General features: G+C 28.6%; 3 protein-coding genes across 3 annotated transcripts; 1 reads left to right on the top strand and 2 right to left on the bottom strand.

The window, feature by feature from the left end:
- Nucleotides 1-6401: 6401 nt before the first annotated feature.
- LOC114125753 (uncharacterized) lies at nucleotides 6402-15456 on the bottom strand. Its single transcript, XM_027989521.2, has 2 exons — nucleotides 15198-15456; nucleotides 6402-11587 (listed from the first exon to the last, which is right to left on the bottom strand). Exon 2 carries the CDS (start codon nucleotides 11577-11579, stop codon nucleotides 8073-8075), a length of 3507 nt encoding a protein of 1168 aa, XP_027845322.2. The 5' UTR covers nucleotides 11580-11587; nucleotides 15198-15456; the 3' UTR covers nucleotides 6402-8072.
- Nucleotides 15457-15748: 292 nt separating this feature from the next.
- Nucleotides 15749-20042, top strand: LOC114125755 (chromatin modification-related protein MEAF6). Its single transcript, XM_027989523.2, has 5 exons — nucleotides 15749-15993; nucleotides 16773-16979; nucleotides 17161-17194; nucleotides 17270-17463; nucleotides 17803-20042. Exons 1-4 carry the CDS (start codon nucleotides 15919-15921, stop codon nucleotides 17437-17439), a joined length of 486 nt encoding a protein of 161 aa, XP_027845324.1. The 5' UTR covers nucleotides 15749-15918; the 3' UTR covers nucleotides 17440-17463; nucleotides 17803-20042.
- On the bottom strand, nucleotides 18822-20477 carry LOC114125754 (osteopetrosis-associated transmembrane protein 1-like). Its single transcript, XM_027989522.2, has 6 exons — nucleotides 20326-20477; nucleotides 20071-20233; nucleotides 19881-20001; nucleotides 19588-19799; nucleotides 19356-19524; nucleotides 18822-19279 (listed from the first exon to the last, which is right to left on the bottom strand). Exons 1-6 carry the CDS (start codon nucleotides 20421-20423, stop codon nucleotides 19212-19214), a joined length of 831 nt encoding a protein of 276 aa, XP_027845323.1. The 5' UTR covers nucleotides 20424-20477; the 3' UTR covers nucleotides 18822-19211.
- Between the last annotated feature and the right edge of the window lie 446 nt (nucleotides 20478-20923).

Below are 20923 nucleotides of genomic sequence, written 5' to 3'. Positions count from 1 at the left end.
ATCGTGACCCCTACTATTATAATAGGTACGCGCCGTGGTCGTTGACGGATCCACCCCACTGCCGTCCCGCGCGACGTCGAGATCTGGCCGACTCGGACCCGCCCGCCCGCCCTCCACATCGCGCGTCGACGACGCTACGGCGGCGGCCACAACCGGTCTGCGCGGACGAGCGCGAGACGCGCAGCTGCTGCAGCACTCGTTCGCGCTTATAAGCATTGCCATATTATAGTGACGACTTTGCCACAGCGCACCGCCTCGACGTAAATCTGTCATCGTTTTTGTTAGGTACTGCCGCCGCCCCGCCTAGAGATTTCGTTTTAAATTCCCCGGACGAGAATTTAATATTTTCCTGAAATAGTTCTTCCGACGTGCCCATCGATCTCCGATAACCCGACACCATGTATAGGTATACGAGTGTAATATGTTGTTCGCGGCCTAAAGATTTGCCGAGCGTATTTTTTTTCGAGTTTCGGTTTTAAGGTCGTTGACAATGACAATAATGTGTGTGAATTCGTTATAATAACGGGTTATCATTACTTCCCCGTCCACGATTCTACATCCAGTCGAAACTTTAAATGTACCTTTATATTAATAATACAGGGTTAACATATGAGCCAGGTTTTAAAAAACTTAATGAGTGCCTTGGTATCATAGGTATAAATGCAAAATTTGGGGGGAGGGGGCTTTGCCACTGGTCGATAAAATGTTTCAAAAAAAATGCATGGAATTGCCCTTTTAAGAGGGTTAATCCCCTTACATTTTTCCTTTATTAAATTTTATTTCAATAGTTACTTGCTAAAATTGTTGAAACTTTGATATACAAATACACTTTTTAAATATCCAATATTCTAATTGGTGTCCACCATCCCATAATAATTCCAATGAATGCTGAGCCCCCGAGCACCCTAGTACTTACTCACTCATTTTTTTTTTGTTTTATAGGTAACGGATTTATTCAAGTTCTGATTTTCAAACTATACTATTATGATCATATTTTTAATCGTTTAAATTTTTAAATGCATTTTATGAGTGAAACAACTTTTTTTCAAATGAAAATCATCCTATTTTTCAGAAATATAAAAAAAATTTACATTTTTGTAAAACCATCGTTAAGGACTATTATCCTTATAATATAGTTTAGTATATCCATTTTAACATCTCAAAACTACGGGTTTGAATTTAAATTTAGATACATCAATATTTTCATAAAATTCGAGCACATCAATTTTCATTTAAAAAAACCGTATTATATACATAAATCGATATATTGCATTTGTCTGCGATGTAGGTACTAGGTATATATAGAAATCACTGCATTTCCACAAAATAAAAATAAAGTTATCTTCATATTTATATATATATACACTTTATGGGTGTACATAAATTGGAAAATAATCAAACACTCCCCCGCCACCGCTAATATATATGTAGGTACCTAAATTGTAGACATTTTCAGGAAAACATTCACTTAGATAATTTAAAATTTAGATTTCCATTTTAAAATTACAAGTTAACCATCGATAATGTGGGTATATAGTTAGTTTTTAATATTTAGAAAGATATGCTATTCATTATTAAGATATTGAGAATGGAGATACAATACATAAAATATATTTAATAGGAATTATAATTGCGAACAACATAATATATAAACAGTGAAAAGTTTCCATAAATATTACCTACGTCTACGTATATTTTCATCAGTTAAGACTCACTCTGCAGGAAGGTTGTTTTTAGAACTATAGTGTATAAATAAGAGTTTTGTAACCGTACTTATAATTTTATTACAATTATAAATAGATTTTTTCACCGTCAAATATTATTAGCGTTGTACTATTTTATCCAATTCCGTGGTTTCCGCCTGTTTATTATGACTTATATTATATTCTAATGAGTATGGACAATTTATAACGAAAATGGTTGTTCATCCCACTCCCATAAAACAAGCTATTATTATAAAGCAAAAATCTGTACGTGACTACGTTTTTTATGTAACAAAAAAAAAAATGATAAAATGTTTGAATATTATTTTTGTTTCAATTCGAGTTTCGCTTAAAAAAATATATACGGTACCAGGTTTTTTAACATACTTTAAATAAGTGGAAAACTACACGCATAAATATTTTGATCTTAACTTTGGCAATGACTAAGGAAATGCTGTTGTCTTTTCAGATATTTTGAACCTTACATTTTTTTTATTTAACAGTAGTCCATGCACTATCATATCACTTGTTGACAGGTAAATTGGCAATTTTGAATATGTAGATTATTAACAGTTAATATATCTATAAAGTAATGTACCTACTTATTTAGGTAGACATAATGAACAGTCGCGTATCGTCGAAATATTAATAATGAACAATATTATATACGAATAGTTGAATAATTGGTGTTGCCAAATATCTTTTTTGTTTAAAAAAAAATTTAAATACTAAAATAAAAATTCTAATTTGATATAAGTAGCTACTATTCCAACTGTCACTTGAACTTTCAATTCGCCAGTTGTCGATCATTTACATCTCAAATATATAATTCACATTTGAGTTCAGGGTCAAGTAAGACCGGTTAGGTTAGGTTCAAGATGATCGTTATTTAAGAGTGTGCAATGAATCAAAACGACCAATAATAGGTACCTCTCGACTCTCGTAATCATACACTCTATAGAATTTAAATAATAGACTACCTAAGACTTATTAATATTATGCTCGATTCAGGGTTATATAACACTTTAATAGACCGTTATGTACATGCATTAATTCGCAAATAACAGTCATCTGTAAAAGTTTTATGTAACTAAATAGTATAATAACTGTGGTGGTCAATAATATGTGTTATGTATATACATTATACTTATAATTGTTTCTCATATGACCAAATACAGAATTAATAAGAGTAATGAATGCCAAAATTTGAATAAGTTATCTTAACATTAATACATTTGTGGTATTAATGTTTGTTGTTTGATACTGCGATTTGAATTCAAATTTCAATAAATTATTTACCAGATATGTATAATTTTTAAGTAGGTATTATTCAAATTTATATTTGAAATAACTAATAATTTAAGACATTTTACTCACGCGTATTTAATATAGCAGAAAACAGTAAATAGTTTATAAATTTAGATATTGTCTGTTCTGTTATAACTTATAATAGTCGAGCCATTAGGAATCAATTTTATTTGAGATTAACTCGAGCTACACACAAGTACTGTATCTTTAAACATCAGATTACATATACGAGTATAATGGTATACATGATTAGAAAACTTGGTCATTCTCATAACTCTATAGAAAGTAAATTCTTAATTTATAGACAGCTGCTAACAAAGATCTAAAAAATTACGAAGTTCAACTTTAAGGGGAGAATCTACAAATTTCCAAAATTATTCTAATAAATTGAAAATTCAATCCATAAACCTTCGTCTAACATAATAACCAATGTTTTCCGGTGCGTTCGCAACCATACGTTATGCATTTAGAGAAAACAGTAATATTCAACAGACTATACTATAAATTATAATAGCACTAATATAAATTATTATAGTCAACTTTCGGACTTTGACCAGAATTTTCCACTTGATAACTCCAATATTTTAGACTCTGAAAAAATCATGAATATATAACCTCATAAAATTTAATAAGGACAAATAACAAAAAAAATTGTATCTTCCTAATTTCTTATACTTTTTGTATTATTCAAGTTACGATGTATAAGTTGTACGATATATTTTCCATGAAAATTACAGTAGCCAGTAGGTACCTATAATGATCATAACAAAAAAAACTTAATTCATAGTTAATTAATTTTTTTAATTGTACATACATACAAAATACACTTAGGATAAGTATCATATACACTATGTAAACAATTCAAAAATAAGTATACCGTGAGAGATGTCTTGTACTTTTATAATTTATTAGGTATTTATTATATTTTATGTTTATAAATTATATGTGAATTGCAAATTATTCTAATTATATAGCTATATATAGGCTATATTAGGTACCTACTATCACAGAATATAAAATTTACTATTGCTGCTACTTATAATACAGGTAACATATTTTTTGTCAATGTAGATATATATGTGAGTTAATTCGTGGGAGAGGTCATATTATAATATGAGTTGTAAAAAAGTATTTTAGTGTAACACTGTAAAGGAAATCACATTGGGACCGACAATTTTTTTTTATAGCTAACGGCATTATTTCATACCTACTATATAATATTATAATAAATAATAATACGTGTATCAAAAATAAATAGAACATATTTTCAATAGGTACTAATCGCGATTATCAACAATTTATACATGTTTTTTTATATTTTTTCGATTTTAATTCTTGGCACAAAAATCTTAGATTTATTGTCAAATGAGAAAATTACTAAAACTTTTTTCCTGCAATAGTCAAGTCGTCTGGACCATTTTACCAAAGAGACATACGAATATGTAAGTCACGAATCCAATTTATATTTCAGATATTTTGAAATGCGTGCTGGTAATTGGTTTGTTGGCAGCCGTATACATCGTTCCCAAATATACATTACGTATTTTATTTTGTTGGGCAGGCCACATACTTAGATTATTTTAGTCTTATTAGTTATTATTAAGTTATTATGGAATAATATATACAACACGAAAAGCCATGTTAAATTGTATGGTAATCACAATACCTAACTGAAGAATTGAGTTTGTTTACTGGAAAATCATTGGTACACATTCGCAAGAACTGATGAAGACTGAAATGTAGGTACCTGAATACCTTTAAATCCTACAAAATAATCAAAAACTAAAATAATATTTTTATAATACAAAAATGTTTCTCCAGTCCTCCATCATTATTTTTTCGCAAATGAAACGTTCAAATAAATTTTAAAATATATTTTAACAAAATCTATACTTTTTACATTATTTTCTTTAAATTTATTTGATTTGAGAATAGTTGTTTGTATGGTTATTTCTTTCCATGAATAATTTAACCAAATATATAAGTATAACGATTATAATAATGGCTAATTGGCTTAACGGTGTGTTTATAACTATATACAGAGCGTATCTTTTAAGTTATAATGTATTGTTTTTTTTATTATTATATTTAATGATCACCGATAAATAAAAGTAAATAAATTTAAAATTATGTGTTTATTCGTTATAGACAATCTTTTATGACATATTAAAAAATGGATCAATAAACAATTAGAAAACTGTATTATTCCTTTAAATGTTCACAACTATTTTTGGAAAATTTTGATGGCCTAATCAACACTTTGATTCAGTATATTATTACAGTATTATACTAATTACAAAACTTGGTACTATGACCACTTAGATTTAGTAAATTTATAATTAAATAATTTCAATTAAAGTACCTAACCTTAGGAGGACGTAACATCCGAATATTATAATGTTGTCTTCAAAGCTAAACATACCTAGCTATACAATATATACATAGTACAATATTAATAAATTACAAACATGTGTTCATCAGGATTGTGTTAAGATGTTTAAAATTAGAGAGAATTCCAAACTTAAAAGAAGAACATTCAGCTTTATCTATGTTTGACGTTTGTACATAATTGTCTATTGGTATTGGTTTTTTACGATGTTTACCTTAATTTTAATGTGAATTATGATGATTTTTATTTTATAATATTGTACATTTGCACGAGGGAACTAATATAATGTTATACTTAAGATAAATTGCACAATATATTGATTTAAACTTATACTCGTGAGGCTGTGAAACATTTAATAAAAAATAGCATCATTTATTAATTTCAATAATTTGTAAGGACCTAAAATCTAGTCTATAATGGGGTTGTACTTGTAAATCTCCTTATAATTTTATAATTTAACTTATAATTTTAATACTTTACAGTTGGCTGTGTTATACATTTATATTCATACGTTGATAATATTATTTAATATTTTTGATATTAGTGTGCCCGAATTTAATTTGGAAATATTATTTTTGTATCAATAATTTACTTTTAATCGATATTTGGTGCAGACACATTATGTTAATGAATATTGATCACCAACTCACTTTAACTCATTATACACATTCTGTTGTCGCTATTTTCAAGCATCTTTAAGCGATATAAATGATTTTGACAAACTTGTAAGTTTTGATTCAAACGAATTTTAACTCATTTGATTTATTAACACATTAACATATGACAAATTTACTATAAGTTAACTTTCAACCAAAGCGATTTTTAGTATAATGAAGACCATTTAGGTTACATTTAAATTTATGTTTTTTTCATTAATTGATAATTTTATATTTAAGAAAGATATAATTTAAAATCGTTTTGACCAAAGTAATTTATTTTTGTATGATTATTGCAGTCCCCCTTTTAAACCCAAAGAAAACGAATGAATACACCATTATCCGTGTTTTGTACTTTTGTAACTGTATTTTTTCAATAAACAAATATCCATGTAAAATATATAATATTAAATAATTTTCATTTTCAAAACAATAATAATTATCTTCATGACTATAATTTACTAATCTTTATTACTTACCAAACAAAAATAATAATTTTTTGGTTAAATTGTAAAATAATTAATTGATTTAAAGATATAACTAATGTCTAATATTATTCAAAAATCAATCAATGGCTTACATTATTTTAAAATTTTAAATACTACACAAAATGTTGTTTCTATTCACTTAATCCTTTTAAGTAATTATTATCTTATAATAATTAATAAGTAGTCGTTGCTAATTGATATTCAAAAATTAATAATTTATTTTTATTCTATACACATAGCCACATAGGTAAATAATAGAATATTAGATTACCCATACATTAACTTATTGTTTTATGTTTACCTACTAATTTAAATATTAAAATGGAAAATATATTAAATAGATATTTAATAACTTATTTTCAAATATTTTTTCTGGACATGATGAAAACTAAAAAGAAAATATGGACATTAAATTTGTTTTAGCTAGACAAATTAATAACTCACAGTCTATTATACTTGTAAAGTTCTGAGATCTGTATAAATAATCAAATAGATACTTATCTAAAATATTTAACGAAAGTTCTATGATTTATAATTACTTTAAATAGTTATAAATTTTGTAAAAAAAAATATTTGTACTATCCAATAAAAAGTTTAGATTGGTGTGGTCAGTCTTAACCAAATCACTATTTTGGAACAGACTTGATTCTTCAGAAGAGTCTTTATATCTGATATAGTATAGTGTTAACTGGTTATTTATTAACTACTTTTATTGTTAAGTATTCCAAAATAAAGTGCAGCTAGTAATAATTAGGTTTCTAACCTACTAATATATTATAATTATTAATTAGTATACAAAGTGTACTAATAAAATTAATACATTAAATCAATTATCAATTACATAAATAATTACATAAACAATCGAAATTATACACAAATTATATTTTAAATGGTAGTATTTATTGAATTCTACAAAAAACACGTATTTAAATCATTATATGGAATTAAAATGAGTTTAAAATAACAAATGGCCTGGAACGAAAAAAATTAATATTTTATTTTAAGAGATTTTTAACTAATAGTTATATTATATTAAAAATATTAAATGTATATAATTACAAAAATATGTATAAAATAATGTGACAAAAAGTAGGTATAATTGTGCCCTATATCTATTGAATACTGAATTCACATTTAAAATAAATATATTGGTAGGTATCACAATTAAATAAATATTTTAAATTATAAAAATATAATAAACTGGTCTAATAAAAAAATTATAACAAATCAAAGCAGTAAAATGCCTATAAGGACATATTATTGAACACACATATTGCACAACCTCATAGTTAGACAAAAGAATATAAAAATAAAAATAAAGTAAACAAATTAGTCAAATTAAAATTACAGGTAACATTAATCAGTCATTATTAAGTATACTTAAAAAATAATAAAAAAAAAACATATTTATTTAAGAGATCCTTATTAAATTCCATTTCAAATTAAGATTAATTATAATTTATAAGTTTTATTTATCATTCGCAGGTTGGCTATGACCAATAGACTGAATTTGTTGAAAGTATAATTTTCATTTATTTTTATGTTTAACTGTTTGTAACTCTATTTCCATAGGTATAGTTTTATGGATAAGTCTGTAATCCTTAATTTTACACTGTTCTGTATCAGAATCAATTTCTATAATTTCTTCGTCATCATTATCCATAACCATATGTTGATCACATGATTCATTAGAATTATCTTCAATTAATAATAATTTTTGTTTTTTTACTTGGCTATGTTTTTGTTTTAATTGGTAGGTGTTGTGTCTCTGAGCGGCTTCTGCAAACTTCAAGTTGCATTTGGTCATGTTATTCCGAAACCTTAAGTATACGGATGATGGTTCCATCTCATTGTTTAACTCTTTAGCTATAGCTGTCCATACAGGACTTGTACAGCTTGCAATCAAGTCATTATGAAATATATCATTTTTATATTTATAAATGGCATCATAAAACACATCATCACTCAAGTTTGATGTTTTTGTGTAATTTCTTTTATCCATCCTTGCAGTTTTTTCAGATTTTAAAGTTTCTCTCCACGATGTTTCTTTTGATTTAATTACTTGAATTCGATTTTTAATTACTGAAGAAGGTTCGTTAGTCCAATCTGCTAAACACTTTTTAATTAATTTCGTTCTACATGAATCACTATTTTGACGAAACTTCCAAAATGCTTCATCCGGAGAGAGTAAATTGTTCATTAAATTTGAAACGTCTAACCAAACAGGACTAGATTCCATAGCAAAAACACCATTATTGATAATGGAATGTTTGAAAATTGATATTGCATCAAAGAACATCTCATCTTCAATGCTTTGGTCTTCAACAGAATACGACTCTTCATCTACTTCGTGTAAAACATCGTTTAATTGAAAATTTCCAAACAATTTCCCTTGACAATTATGAGTGTTGCGTTTAAACCTCAAGTAAGCTGTTTTAGCTTTGATTGCATAATTAAGGTGCTTTGATATATCATTCCAGACATTATCAGTAGAAGGCACTATACAGTTATTTTTCACCAATCTATTTTTAAACACTATACAAGCTCCAATAAAGTCATTTTCTTGCACATAGCCAACTTTTTGTCTCATAGATATCAAATCTTCAAAACTAGTGTCTGCATCACCTTTTGTATAGTCATGGTCCATTTGAGAAGTAATTTTTGATGAAATTGGAGAGGAAATTACTTCATTTTTATCTTTTTCACAAGCTTCTAAAAGTTTCTGTTGGCAATTATGTCTGTTTAACATAAAGTTATTATAAAGCGTTAATGGTTTTACTAAAAAATTAAGTTTAGATGCAATTTCTCTCCAAATTGGATCACTGGGTTTAGCATGTGTTCCATTTTTAAGTATGGAGTCCTTATGGTTAATTATTACATCTAAAAATTTATCTTTATCAATACCTTGAGAACGGCAAAAGTCTTTTTTTGAATATTTCAACAACTTTGTTCGGCAACCGTCTATATCTTTAATGAATCTCATATAAATGTCTCTGGGTTTTAATGCATAATTTATTTTTTGACTAATCTTTGTCCAAACTCCATTATTAATATTTGCAATAATATTATTGTTTATAACTGATTGTCTGTGTGCAAATATAGCTTCAAATAAGTCGTTTTTTGGAACAGAAGTATTACCAAAAAGTCGAGTGCGGCAATTTTTATAATCATTAATGATATATGAATAAACATCATCTGCATTCAGATCTTTTAAGCGACTAGATATTTGTTTCCATACAGGATCATCTTTCAATGCTATTTGTCCATTGGCTAATAAAATAGAATCCTTAAATTCATTAATAACTTCAATAAAATCATCATTCGATTCATTGGAAATATTACATTCAACTATTGGTGTTAATTCAGTCATATTTTCAGATACTTCAAGCTGTTCCCCGGAAAACACACTGCGTTCTGTTTTAAGAGCTTGAATCATTTTTGTCTTACACAAATCTTTATCCTTAGAAATTGTGTCGTAGATAACTTCAGGAGATAATTCAGAATTTAATCGAAGAGAAATCTCATTCCAAACGGGATCACTTAAATCTACAACTTGATCACCATTCATTATTGAATATTTATACAAACATATTGTTTCAAAAAACTGATCTTTATTAATTGTGTCTTTGTAAGTATTGTCGGTTAATAATCCAGTAGGTTTAAGAAGTCTATTTAAGCATAGTTGAGAATTTCTTGTCACTCTGAAGTATACAGTTGCTGGCTTTAACGTATCATTAAGGTCTCTTGAAATTTGAGTCCAAACAGGATTTGAAAATTTAGCTATTTCACTTCCATTTTGTAAAATATCATCGCGATATTTACATAACACACTGAAAAAAGCTTCATCGGATACACTATTAGGCTTGTTCAATTTTGGGACCACTAATGGAGTGAAATTCTCATCTTCCTTACACGCCTCAATAAGTTTAGTCTGACATAAGTCATGATTACGAATAAATTTTGAATGGACATCAGATGGCTGCAAAGCGTAATCTAACATTTTTGCCACTTCATTCCAAACCGAATTATTATATCTTGCTATTGATCCATTTTGTATGATTTTTTTCCTATGAGTGTATAATGCTTTGAAAAATTTAGAAGAATCTTCAAACTTCAAACTTTTCTTTTTTACTTTGTTTTGTAGCTTTTCTACGGATGGTACAAATTTTCGACTAGGAACGTCATAAGTCTTGGCTTTGGAGGGGTCAAGTTTACAATGAGTAAGCAATTTTTTATGACAGTTGTGTGTATTACGTTTGAATCTCAAGTAGATACTATTGGGCTTTAAAGCATAGTTCAAATGTGCTGAGATTTGATTCCAAACAGAATCCACACTTGGCGCCACCTCTCCATCCTTAAGAACCTTATCTTTGAAAACGAACAAAGCATCATAAAATGTTTCATTATCAACATGACCTGGTCTTTTTTCAACAACTTCATGGTGCATATCCGTTTTCATCATATGGTTTAGTATGGATATGTCTGTAGTTTGACTTTTAGGGTCTTTAAGATATGCTTCAATTAATCTTGTTCTACAAGAATGTTTATTTAGAATAAAACGATTGTAAATACTTTTTGGTTTAAGTATATTATCTAATTTTGAAGCAACGCGTTCCCAAATATGATCAGAAGAACTAACAATGCGACCATCTTTCACGATTTCGTGCATAAAGTCGAGAAGTGTACGAAAAAATGTTTCTCTAAACATTTTCTTTTCACTCTTATTCATTGAAAAATATTTTGAAGTAGATTCACGCTCAGTGTTATCATCAGGATCTGATTCGGGTTGGTGCTGGTTTTGATTCAATTTTAACATGAAATGATTAGAAGGTAGCAATATACCAGATACGGGTTGTCCTTCGGCATTATTAATTAGCAATATCTGATTTGACTGGACGGATGATGTAGACGGCACAGTTACTGATGTTTTCTCAGATAATTTTGTTAAAGTAGGAGCATTTATAATTTTGGTGTTTGGTTGATTTTTAAACGTATTCATTTCTTCGACAGCTTTACATATAGTTATGACTGACATTTTTTAATCTGAAACATGAAAAATACATGTTAAGTTATTTTTAACTTAATCTCGAGGTATGGTATATACGTACAATGTACATTGGACGTATATTAAATGTATATAGTCAATATATGCATATAGTGAGTATAATTACATTTAGAAAAACACATTTTTTTCTTCTAAAAACCAATGATAAAATTTAAATTTATATAATGTTTTTATGGCGAAAAAAATACTTTAAACATAAGAAATTATTGTTTCAAGTAAAAATTACTAGTCAATTTAAATTATAAAACAATAATTACTTTGGTTTTTTTTAGCTAATTTAATTATTTTTAGATTAGTATACTGCAGACAGTTGTAACCGTAATCAGTAACATCGGAATACAATATTAGTATATAATATATTATATTATTCTGTTTGGAATAAGTCTAATCTGGGATCAGATACCTACCAATCACCTCAGAAGTGCACCTTAAATTTTCTACTCACTATCAATCACCTAGTAATTGATGGAAAAACGCTAACATCAAAAAAATACTTGCAAAACTTACAATACAATTAACACAGGAAGTATCACGTTTTCGATGGGCGTCGAACTCGGGTCAAATACGAGGTACATAAATCTAAAATGCCTACTTCACGTTTTAGTATTTTATTTTTACCCACTGTAAACTTTTAAAATTTTCACTCCGTTTATACCTTTCCGATTTTAGATTTAACAGAACTAATTATTATAATAATAGGTATGTATTATATAACAGTAACATTGTATATACACATACAAATACCTACTGCCACATGGATACATTTGTAGATACTCATAAGACAATTGAAAGTTTTAGATTTTGCCCTGGGTCTCATTTTTGAAATACTCTTGGGATCTTCCAAAAAAAAAAAAAATTGAAATGGACTTATAATAAGAAAAATTAGCAGGTTAATAATAGGTACATACTAACATAATACATATGACTAGGATTATTACATTTTATCTATTAAAGTATCTAAAGACTTTTATAAAATATTTTTTCTTATGAAATATCAATAATATAATTTTATTTCGAGTTTAGTTTAAAGTTAATAAATAATAATATATGTTATTATATATTTAAATATTAATATTATGCAAGCAGGTTACGTTTTCGGTAATACTAAACAATTAATGTAAAACTGTCATTTATTATTATTGTCACAATACTGAAATGCAAAAAATACCTACATAATATTAAAAATATCTAAAGTTCTTCGTAAAAATTCGCTATTGCAAGTATCGGACGCTACATAGTAGTTGGCCCGTAACTATTATTTTATATATTACAGTTATTAGATTATTACCTCTACAGCTTATGGCCATATTAGTGTTATGTTATACCGTGCTCATTAAAATACGTTTAATATTTTCATCAATATTTAATAGATATTTATTCATTATTTAGTATGGCTAATATTGTTGCCAGTGTTATTATTTTCTTACTATAGAGTATAGACTAAATGTTACATTAACACCAACATCATGAATTTGAATGACCTTGGTTGGTCAAGCTCTGCGTATCCGTATGTATTTATTATTTATTTATTAACGGGCTAGAATATGATAGTTTAATTACATCTAATACGAGTATTTACTACAACAAATAATGAGTAAATTATAGTAGTTACAATATTTTTCCATTTGGAAAATATAAAAGCCTTACCAATCCTGCAAATAGGATATACAATTAGTAAGTATAAACATGGACGTAATTAGAATGGCTAGGCTAAAGTAAACACTACCCACGCAAGCTTTCCACTTTTTCAAACTCTGACTATATATCGTCTATACCAGCCCAATTAAGTGGGAAAACTTTTACGTATACGTATTATAGGGCATTGGCTTTGAAAACTAACGAGGATTGAAGGGAATCGTAAACATTTTCCACACAATATATTTTCGATACATAATATAATATTATATGAAATTATTTTCTTTTCGTAATAAATGTAATAAATTATAAATGCATATTTTTGATAAATTAACTACTTGAAACAATAAAAAATAATAATATTTAAAATATTGTCTAGATAAAATATAATAGTACTAACGTCTAACATACTGTATTAAATAAAGTAACATTGAAAAATATGTGTTTAGAAATAAAAAAAGAATCAGAGGTCAAATGTTTTTTTACAAAATGTATCGTTTTTATGTCAGAATTTTTAGCCATTTTTATTTTATGTAGACAATCTATTAGCTTCATATAGTAAATATATATAATTACATTTACAAATTTACAATTATAATTTATTGTATTTATGAAAAAAAATAATTAAAAAAAAAAATTTGGGGGAACATCGTACGCATCAAAAATATATTGGGTGGAAAATACACCAAAAAAAAGTCGTGAAGGGATAGAAAATTGTCCATTTACTCGTGCAAGGAAAAACTATATACATCCATTTATAATAAAACGATTAGACGCTGATCGCAGTCAAATATTCGGAGCACAACTTTTTTATCGAAAGAGGGGGAAGGTCGGCACAAAACTGTATTAGACTTAGGCACAGATAGATATTTATAGGAATTATCGCTTGTAGCCGCGAAAGGTTTTATGTAAATAACGATTACTATACATTTACACGGAAATTCTTTAATTCTCTTGCGAATCATTATCCACACGTAAACAGTAAACACATTATTCATTATTATAGTTATGAGTTATTACATTAATGCATATACGAATAACGTTAATAACGTTTATAGTGTTGAATTAAAATGTAATCGTGTAGGTACCTGACATGTGTAAAAGTGCCCAATATAATTACAAGGATAATAAAAACGCAAAAAAAAGGTATCGCGCACGACATAATACGCCTAATTTTTCAAAAATAACATTCCTCCCTTCTCGCTTTAAAAAAAAATCGAAAATCTCAGAGGCAATTTATATTGAAATCATTAACCCTTCGTCACGCCACGGCAATACGGCATTCAATGTTCGTACCATTCCCTCTCGTTCTCATCACTTGGATCCGCCACCACCGATTGGACCATGTGCGTGTGTACAGATATCGAAAACGGCGCTATTCGATGTTGGATGCTGTCTACCCGCGGACGTGGAGACGCTATTTTAAATCGTATCTCGACCGATTAGCCTTGTATCACATCATCAACTATAATTGTCCCTGCGATCGAGTGAGACACTTTGAATAAGGAAATATTCAAAGTCCTTTTCTCGTGAGGACAAAATCAAAATAATTACCTATTTCAATAGTTATTTTAGAAAATCCTCCAGTGGGGTCCGTCCTCCGATTTTCGCTGATGCGTACCCACGGAGTACCTATATATACTACCTATACGATATAATTATTATATTATCGATTCTAGAATATTGTCCTTAATTTTACGAAAAAAAAAAAACTTTCTCCACACCATTTTAAAAAACACTTCCTCCTCGACAATCGTAAGATGCGCAGTAAGAACAATGTGTATTTAATAACACTGTCGAATTTTTCTATAATATCCAAAATTTATTAGCACTGGTTTTGGGTACACCTACCTACAGTACACTGCTCGATATTATAATATTGTATTATTATACTCTGTTATACTTCTCTATACTAGTCACCGCCAATATTTGCGCACGGAAAAAATCACCTACCTCCACCGATTCGTTTCCGGTCGGACGTCCGCGTACAACACTGTGTGCGGTATAGACACCCCGTCGACTCGATGCGATGCTCGTTCGCGGCGGACAGGTACACGCGACGCACTACTGTCCGACTCTGTCCAGCCGACGTCAGCGGTTCGGATCCCACACCGAAAAACGACCGTTTTATTTATAGCGACGAGACGACGTGCAGCTGCTGTCCGGCCGCCGCCAACTACTGCAGCCGCCCGGCCAGGCGGTCGAACGCCGCGCGCGCGTGGGCGAATCAATAATACGCGTAAGCCCGATTAAGCTGTAAATCAATCCGCCCGGCGCGCCAGGACAAAAGCTCTCGGAGGTGCGCGCGCGGGATGCAGGCGAAGAGTAAAGCTCGCGCCGCCGTTTTTTAGCCGACCGGTGCAGTGCCGCCAACGTTCCCGTCGGTCGTCGCCGCCGCCGCCGCCCGTTTACCGGATCCCGCCAATATTTCAACGAAAACACAAACAAACTGCGGACGACCCGTGATAACTACAACTGATAACGCACACCGATTGCTAATCTGTCGAAAAACTCGAAAATCCATGACTACGACGACGAAATCGTTTCGCATCACGGTGGGTCGAGAAAATCCCGTAACGCATATTTTCGTTTCGTCGGTTTTTCAATCGTGATTTGGGCGGGTACCGCGTTCGAGCGATAGAGATACTTGGCACCGTTTCCGAGCCCGCACGCCATGTCCAAGTCGTCCAGTTCCAACGACTTGCGCACCGAGCTGGCAGAGCTCGTCAAACGCAAATCGGACATTGCCGTAAGTTCATATTTTACGGGCTGAATGCGCTTCCGATCATAAAATCACAATTGCACACTACACCAACGCATTCGTCGTGGTCTGAGAATATAATATCTAACTAACGAATGTGTCTGCCAATCTCTCGCCAGTCGCCTATTCCGTTTTCAGTTCGTATTCGAATTACTGATTTATCTGGCCTAGAAATATTGCACTTAAAGGTGGATAGGTTTTTCAATGTTATCCTCTCATAATCGGATACAGTTTATTTTACATTGTAACTCACGCATACAGTTAAGTTGTCACAATCATAACAACTGGTCCTAATCATTGTAAATCTTTGATAATTGATAATTTTAATTTAGTAGTTTACGCGAAAACGCAAGAATTTGATCTAGAGATACAGTACGTGTAGATATAACAATGTACAATAATAATTATATTGTGTTTACCGGCTGTATAATTGATGTATACAAGAAATTTGTGCTTACTGCCTACCAATAAAAATTAATTTACAACTGGCAGTGTTTATGAAATTAAAATATTATAGTAATAGTCGTAAACATAAGCCAATAGACAACGATTAATTATTTTCATAATTATTCTTCTATGATTTCAAACAAGTATTATAAATTTGTTTATACCTACTGCACTCTAGCATTAAATATACTATTTTATAAAAATTTATTTTCACATTAATAATTTTATTTTATAACAACTTTTAACATTGACACAATATAAATTAATTAAACGCAAATGCAATGATTGTTTTTAGAACTAATATTTATTTTTGGTTTTAGGAAACCTTAGCTAACCTTGAACGTCAAATTTATGCATTTGAAGGAAGTTATTTAGAGGACACTCATTTATATGGTAATATCATCCGTGGTTGGGACAGATATCTTACATCGGCTAATAAACTTCCCAATTCTAAAAATGAACCTCGTAACAGAAAATTTAAAGAAGCTGAGCGTCTGTTTTCCAAATCATCTATTACCTCCATGGCTGTAAGTTTTGTTTTCTATAACTAATAATTGTATACTAGTTTTTCTTTTTTAACTTACCAGAGCTATACGAAATGAGTTTTTGAACTACATATGTTCATTAAAATGTAATTTGTTATAATTTGGCAGTGTCTTGTAATTTAATATAACTGTTGTAATGTTGTGTATTGTATATATTTTTCAGGCTGTAAGTGGTTTAGTAGAGGCTCAAGAAAAAGGTATTGACATAATTTTGTTTTTTTTTTAAATTAAAATTAATTTAATATTATAAATATATTATTTGTTATTATTAGCTGAAATAAACAGTGAAACTGAGTCACAAACAGGAAATAGTGGTAGCGAAGATAACATGACCAAAGAAAGTGGAAAATCTAATAGTTTGACAAATGGTCCAACCACCCCCAGAAATCCATTAGCTTCTGCCAAACGAACGTCCAGTACAAAAAAAGTTAAGAATCGATGATCTTCGTTTAACAAACTCAATAGAGTAAGTATTTATCTTCTACTTAATATTAATGTAACACAATGATCTATAAAATAAATGTTTAACTTTTAATTAATTTTCATAATATTATTGACTTTATATTGTATTTTTATATATGTATACTACTAATAAAATATAATAAATAATTGAGAAATTGAAGTTATGAAAACTTATAGATTTAAAATTCCTTAATAATTCACCTTTGTATTTTAATATGATCCTATTACCTATTTATGCAAATATATATAATTGTGATATGCATTTCTATAAAAATATTGTACAAAATTAAACTCTTAAACTCTTACCAAATCTGTTTTTAACAAATAATTTTATTTCATTCAGGTTTTAAAACAGTTCCAGCGACCGCAGTGAGAACGTAATGTTATGTTAACATTGTTTAACAAACAAAATTTTTGTAAATGTGTTATAATTACTATAATCTAGAGCTTAATATCATTTATTATGGTACGAAGATAATTTTAACTGTAAATTATTGTACAGTAATGTAAATCTAAAACGTAACAGCACATTTTTTAATGTAACACATTTAATAACCATTTTTAATTTTACTATAAAATTATAGTTAATAAATCAATTAACATTATTTCTAAGACATTTATTAATAATTATAAAATTTTAAAATTTCTAACATAAAAATAATTAATAAATTATTCAATAAATTTAATTTTTATTTACTTATAAACAAAATCAAAAATGAATATAACAATACTCAAATATTTAATTACATTTCAAATTAACATTACAACCAACTACAACAACACTACATTATCATCAATAATTCAATTCAAGTCAGTTTAATATTGAATTACTAATGAAATACTGTAAAATACAAAAAATTATATTATTATCTTTAATTATGTTAATAACACACAATAAGAAATTAACCATACAATATGCAAAGTAAACTATAATTTTTATTTTAGAACAAACTAGTTTTTCAGTCTCACTTTCTCACTTAATGTGTTTAATCAGTAGTTGTTTTGCAATAGATCAGTTAAACATAATATAACTAATAGATATAATTTTCGATTCGTTTAATATTAATTTCTTATAAGTTTTTGAATTATTATTATTTTATTTCTATCTTTTGAAATTTTAAGATAACACAGATAAATATACAGTAGAGTAGTTTCAATAGTTAAACCACGGTCTTCTAAGATCGTGGGTTAGACTAATGTTCATACACGTTTATGTACAAAAAAAAAAATGATAATAGACGTACACGTAGAGCAATGAATTCAATTTTGCACCATTTTCAATTGGTTCGGGGTTGAATTGAAATGATCAACTGATGACCACTATACTTTAACGTCGGCTTAGCATCAAAAGAACATATAATATTCAAAACAAGGTGGGTAAGTGTATTTGGATATTGTAAATGACAAGTTACAAAAAATATATTAGAACAGATTAAAATATTAAATAAAATATAACATGATATAATTGTATAAAAATAAAGTAATAATAATAATGATAATTTACAAATTATTACAATTTGTTTTCAGATACTTTAATTAAATAAATAATATAATAAACAATAATTGTAGTACATTTTTATAATTGTCTCACAATTTACAAATATCACAGTTGACACTAAATATGATTAACTAACTTAACAATTGTAATTACATGAAAAAACATATTATAATATTATCAGCTTATAACACACTTGAGTCACAATATAATACATTTTTAAAGTACTGATAGTTCAACAGACACAAACATCAATTTTAAGATATGACGACGTATCCAGAAGTCGATGCTGCATTATTTGTAAATCCTTGATGCCAACGGTTTTCTATAAAGCAATGAATATTGAATATTAACAACTAGTCAGCAAATAAACTATTTAATAATAAATAAAAAATATTCACGTGATAATAATAAATTCGATCTTTCCTGAGATACTAGCCAATTGATAAAATAAAATAAAACGGGTGTTAAAAGTACAATTGCCGAAATGACAAGTAAAATCCATTCGGAATCATAGTTAGATTCATGACATTTAAACTTGTAACTCCAATCACTTTGTGTAGTGTTAATCTACAATAAATCAGTGGTTAAAAATATAACTTTTAAAGTAAATTTGCAAATCGATTCACTTACTAAATCTACCACATCCATACAAAATGTGTTTTCATTTTTATACATATTATAGTAATCGGTTAAATTAATATAGTATTGTTTGCAATCGGCACAAAGTGATGAGTTTGAAAGTTTTGTGTTGTTTATGTGTTTTGATATACATTCATCTAAATTATCACCGCGTATCATCACTCCTTTTGTCTTGTCATTGAAAACAGTACCATTTAAACACACTAATAATAAATTTAAAAAACTGGTTATACCACAAGTGTTAAAAATAGGTATTAGATTGTAGTAACTATGTAAGTACTAACGTTTGCATGACGCTTTTTCCCACATGTCCAACACATAGTTATAGCTTGCATACACAACTTGTAACCGATCGATATTAGTTAAAACTGCTCGACAGTCTACCTCACTATCATTGTTGTGTAACTACAATATGAACAAAAATAAAAAAAAATTTAATTGCATAATTGACGATTATTTTATAATTTTACTAACCTTTTGAATTTCTTCATATCTCTTAAATACTTGATTGAACTCGTTCACACATTTTTCACATACAGTGATCGGCCGAGCATTAGTAACTACACACAGTGTAAACTTGGCTGTCTCATTAGCAAATGATTGCAGAAGATTTTGACATCCGTCAGGCAACACATCTCTAGACCAAAAATTGAATTAAGAACAAAATATTTAAAAAATGGCTATTCATAGATCCCAATAAAAAAAAAATAGTAAAAAATGTTTACTTACATGGTCGCAGTTGATGATATGGATACGTTCGACGCCAATGACAGTTTTGCGGTAAAGTAAAATAAGTAAGTATAAAAAAAATGAACGATCTTAGTCATGTCTGATGATTTAAAATATTGTTCTGTTAAAATATATCATTACTACTGAGCGAGTTTTTAGTTTCCGCATTTGTCAATGACGTTAAGTCAAACAAATTGTATATATTTCATATGTGGTTATTCACAGTATTCGCACTCTTTATTAACTAAATCATTAAAAATCACAGTAATCACTTTTAACGCTGAGTCAATAATATAGAAAAAAAAACAAGTGTCCGATACAAAAACATAATACTGTTATCAGTACACGAATAACCTTCCATTATCTCGGACCCGATTTATAATAAAAAAAAAAAAAAAGTAAATAATAAGATATACCCTTTCTATTATCTTGTGATCACAGTAAACAACTATAAAAATTTAAAATTGCTCCTGACATTTTAAAAATAATATTAATATACATGGTTGAAAGAGATTGAGGTCTACAAATATTTTTCGAGATGACACTTCAAAAACGTAACTTTCAACACATATATACTAAGAACCAACTTATGAGTGAT

The sequence above is a fragment of the Aphis gossypii genome, chromosome 2 (genome assembly GCF_020184175.1).
Source record: "Aphis gossypii isolate Hap1 chromosome 2, ASM2018417v2, whole genome shotgun sequence".
Classification (NCBI taxonomy): Eukaryota; Metazoa; Arthropoda; class Insecta; order Hemiptera; family Aphididae; genus Aphis; species Aphis gossypii.
This window is presented reverse-complemented; position numbering and strand designations above follow the sequence as displayed.

Coding starts and splice junctions, on each gene's coding strand:
- LOC114125753 (XM_027989521.2), bottom strand. CDS start 11,579: ATGTCAGTCATAACTATATGTAAAGCTGTCGAAGAAATGAATACGTTT.
- LOC114125755 (XM_027989523.2), top strand. CDS start 15,919: ATGTCCAAGTCGTCCAGTTCCAACGACTTGCGCACCGAGCTGGCAGAG. Junction 15,994..16,772: donor AACGCAAATCGGACATTGCC/GTAAGTTCATAT, acceptor TTTTGGTTTTAG/GAAACCTTAGCTAACCTTGA. Junction 17,195..17,269: donor AGTAGAGGCTCAAGAAAAAG/GTATTGACATAA, acceptor TGTTATTATTAG/CTGAAATAAACAGTGAAACT.
- LOC114125754 (XM_027989522.2), bottom strand. CDS start 20,423: ATGACTAAGATCGTTCATTTTTTTTATACTTACTTATTTTACTTTACC. Junction 20,234..20,325: donor ATATCATCAACTGCGACCAT/GTAAGTAAACAT, acceptor TTTTTGGTCTAG/AGATGTGTTGCCTGACGGAT. Junction 20,002..20,070: donor GATATGAAGAAATTCAAAAG/GTTAGTAAAATT, acceptor TTCATATTGTAG/TTACACAACAATGATAGTGA.